This window comes from Penaeus monodon, chromosome 13 (genome assembly GCF_015228065.2).
Source record: "Penaeus monodon isolate SGIC_2016 chromosome 13, NSTDA_Pmon_1, whole genome shotgun sequence".
Classification (NCBI taxonomy): Eukaryota; Metazoa; Arthropoda; class Malacostraca; order Decapoda; family Penaeidae; genus Penaeus; species Penaeus monodon.
The window spans coordinates 518162-520661 of NC_051398.1; the positions used below are offsets into that span (position 1 = coordinate 518162).

Below are 2500 nucleotides of genomic sequence, written 5' to 3' on the forward strand. Positions count from 1 at the left end.
ACCGTTATTGATGATGGTGTGTGTGTGTGTGTGTGTGTGTGTGTGTGTGTGTGTGTGTGTGTGTGTGTGTGTGTGTGTGTGTGTGTGTGTGTGTGTTATGTCACTATATTGTAACATTAGGGTACCCTTCCTCTCCTTTTAACATGCTAGAAAGACTTCATTTCTATTTTCATCATATTTATAGATTTTTTGCAACATGATTAATTTCTTTATGTTATGTTATATATATTTTTTAATTCTTATAAGGTGTATTGTCAAAAATGTTGCAATATATTTACATTTGAGGCCAAGAAGAACATAGAAAGAACATACAATGTTCGTTTTTTTCTGTAAAAAAAGGGGGGGGGGTGATAGAGAAAAAGGAGATTAGTTTTTATATATATTTTTTTTTCTTCTTCTTCTTCTTCTTCTGCTTTTCATTTCATTTAATTCTTATTTACTGATTTGTTTATTTTGGTCTGCAATTTTTTTTCTTTCTTCCGTTTACGTCGTGATATTTCTTCTTTTTCTTTTCTTTTTCTTCTTTTTCTTCTTTTTCTTCTTTTTCTCTTTTTCTTCTTTTTCTTCTTTTCTTCTTTTTTCTTCTTTTTCTTCTTCTTCTTCTTCTTCTTCTTCTTCTTCTTCTTCTTCTTCTTCTTCTTCTTCTTCTTCTTCTGCTGCTGCTGCTGCTGCTGCTTCTGCTTCTTCTTCTCACTTCCTTTTATTTCTGCTTCTTCTTTCTCTTTTTGCTTCTTCCGTGTCCACAGTTAGCTCCTGCAATTGATTCAACAAAAAGGAAACATTGAGTTAAAGGTAAGATATATATACACACTACGCACGTACATATATACATACATTTTTTTTTCTTTTTCAAGTGCCCTGTCCCACAAGGACGTTGGCGATCATGGATTTCCATGATTTTCTTGGCAATTTAGAGCGGTGGTTTGCCGTTGCCTTCCGCCCGGTGTTTTTATCGAGTCACCATCTCTATTTACCCGGGTCTGGGACCGGCACTGACTTGGGCTGGCTTGGCCACCCAGTGGCTAGGTAGGCAATCGAGGTGAGGTTCCTTGCCCAAGGGAACAACGCGCCGGCCGGTGACTCGAACCCTCGAAATATATTATTTATATATGTATATTGTGTGTGTTTATTGCTGAAAGAATGAAGTTGAAGTTAAGAGAAGAAATTGCAGACGAACAAGCAGGTTTTCGCCCTGGAAATGGTACCAGAAACCAGATTCTAAATCTGAAATTGATCATAGAGAAAAACAGAGAACATCAGAAAGACCTATACCTGTGTTTCATCGATTACTTGAAAGCTTTTGATACTGTTGATCACGATATCCTCTGGACTAACATGAATGATATGAAGTTTCCAAAACACATCATCCAACTAATAAAAGCTATATATGACCAACAACAAGCAACTGTAAGAACTACTTATGGGTTAACAGAATGGTTCGAAGTCAACATATATTCTGAAACAATTATGAGAGGTGCTCTAGAGAATTTTGAATTTCACCGGATACAAAAAGAAGAATTACCATTGCCAAAAACGCCACAGTTGCTCTCAATAACATCTGGAAAGACCGAAGCATTACCTTACGGACAAAGCTGAGGTTATTGAACTCATTAGTTTTCCCAATTGCATCATATGGTTCTGAGTGTTGGGTACTGAAGTAGATAGACAAGAAAAAGATCAATAGTTTTGAAAAGTGGTGTTACAGACGAGTACTGCGTATTAGCCACGGAAAAACATTAATTACATATAGGCATATATATATATATATATATATATATATATATATATATATATATATATATATATATATATATATATATATATATATATATATATATATATGGGGCCGCGGTGGCCGAATGGTTAGAGCGTCGGACTCAAGACTGTCACGACGGCAATCTGAGTTCGAGGGTTCGAGTCACCGACCGCCGCGTTGTTTCCCTTAAGCAAGGAACTTCACCTCGATTGCCTGCCTAGCCACTGGGGGACCAAGTCAGCCCAAGTCAGTGCCGGGTAAATAGAGAAGGTGACTCGATAAAAAAACACCGGGCGGAAGGCAATGGCAAACCACCGCTCTAAATTGCCAAGAAAAATCATGGAAGCACATGATCGTCAAGGCTGCGGTGGTCAAATGGTTAGAGCGTCGGACTCAAGACTGTCACGACGGCAATCTGAGTTCGAGGGTTCGAGTCACCGACCGCCGCGTTGTTTCCCTTGGGCAAGGAACTTCACCTCGATTGCCTGCCAAGCCAGCTCAAGTCAGTGCTGGTCCCAAGCCCGGATAAAAAAAAAGAGAGAATGTTACCTAAAAAGGTAACACCGGCACTCTCCGTGGAAAGGAACTGGGGACCCTACCACGTACTCACTCCAAGAGCATCACAACGTGAAAAAAACAAACAAACTGCAATTGAGTATCATGCTGTGACCACGGCGGCTCAGACATGAACCTACCGTTAAATGATGATGATGATATATATATATATATATATATATATATATA

At 38.6% G+C, this 2500-nt stretch overlaps 1 protein-coding gene across 1 annotated transcript in view; it reads right to left on the minus strand.

The window, feature by feature from the left end:
* Nucleotides 1-624: 624 nt before the first annotated feature.
* LOC119580453 (alpha-(1,3)-fucosyltransferase C-like) overlaps nt 625-2500 on the minus strand; it is a 24265-nt gene continuing 22389 nt past the window's right edge. The window contains exon 9 of the mRNA XM_037928604.1: nt 625-753. Coding sequence (XP_037784532.1) covers nt 747-753 — 7 coding nt within the window. The 3' untranslated portion in view covers nt 625-746. The remainder of the gene's footprint in view (nt 754-2500) is intronic.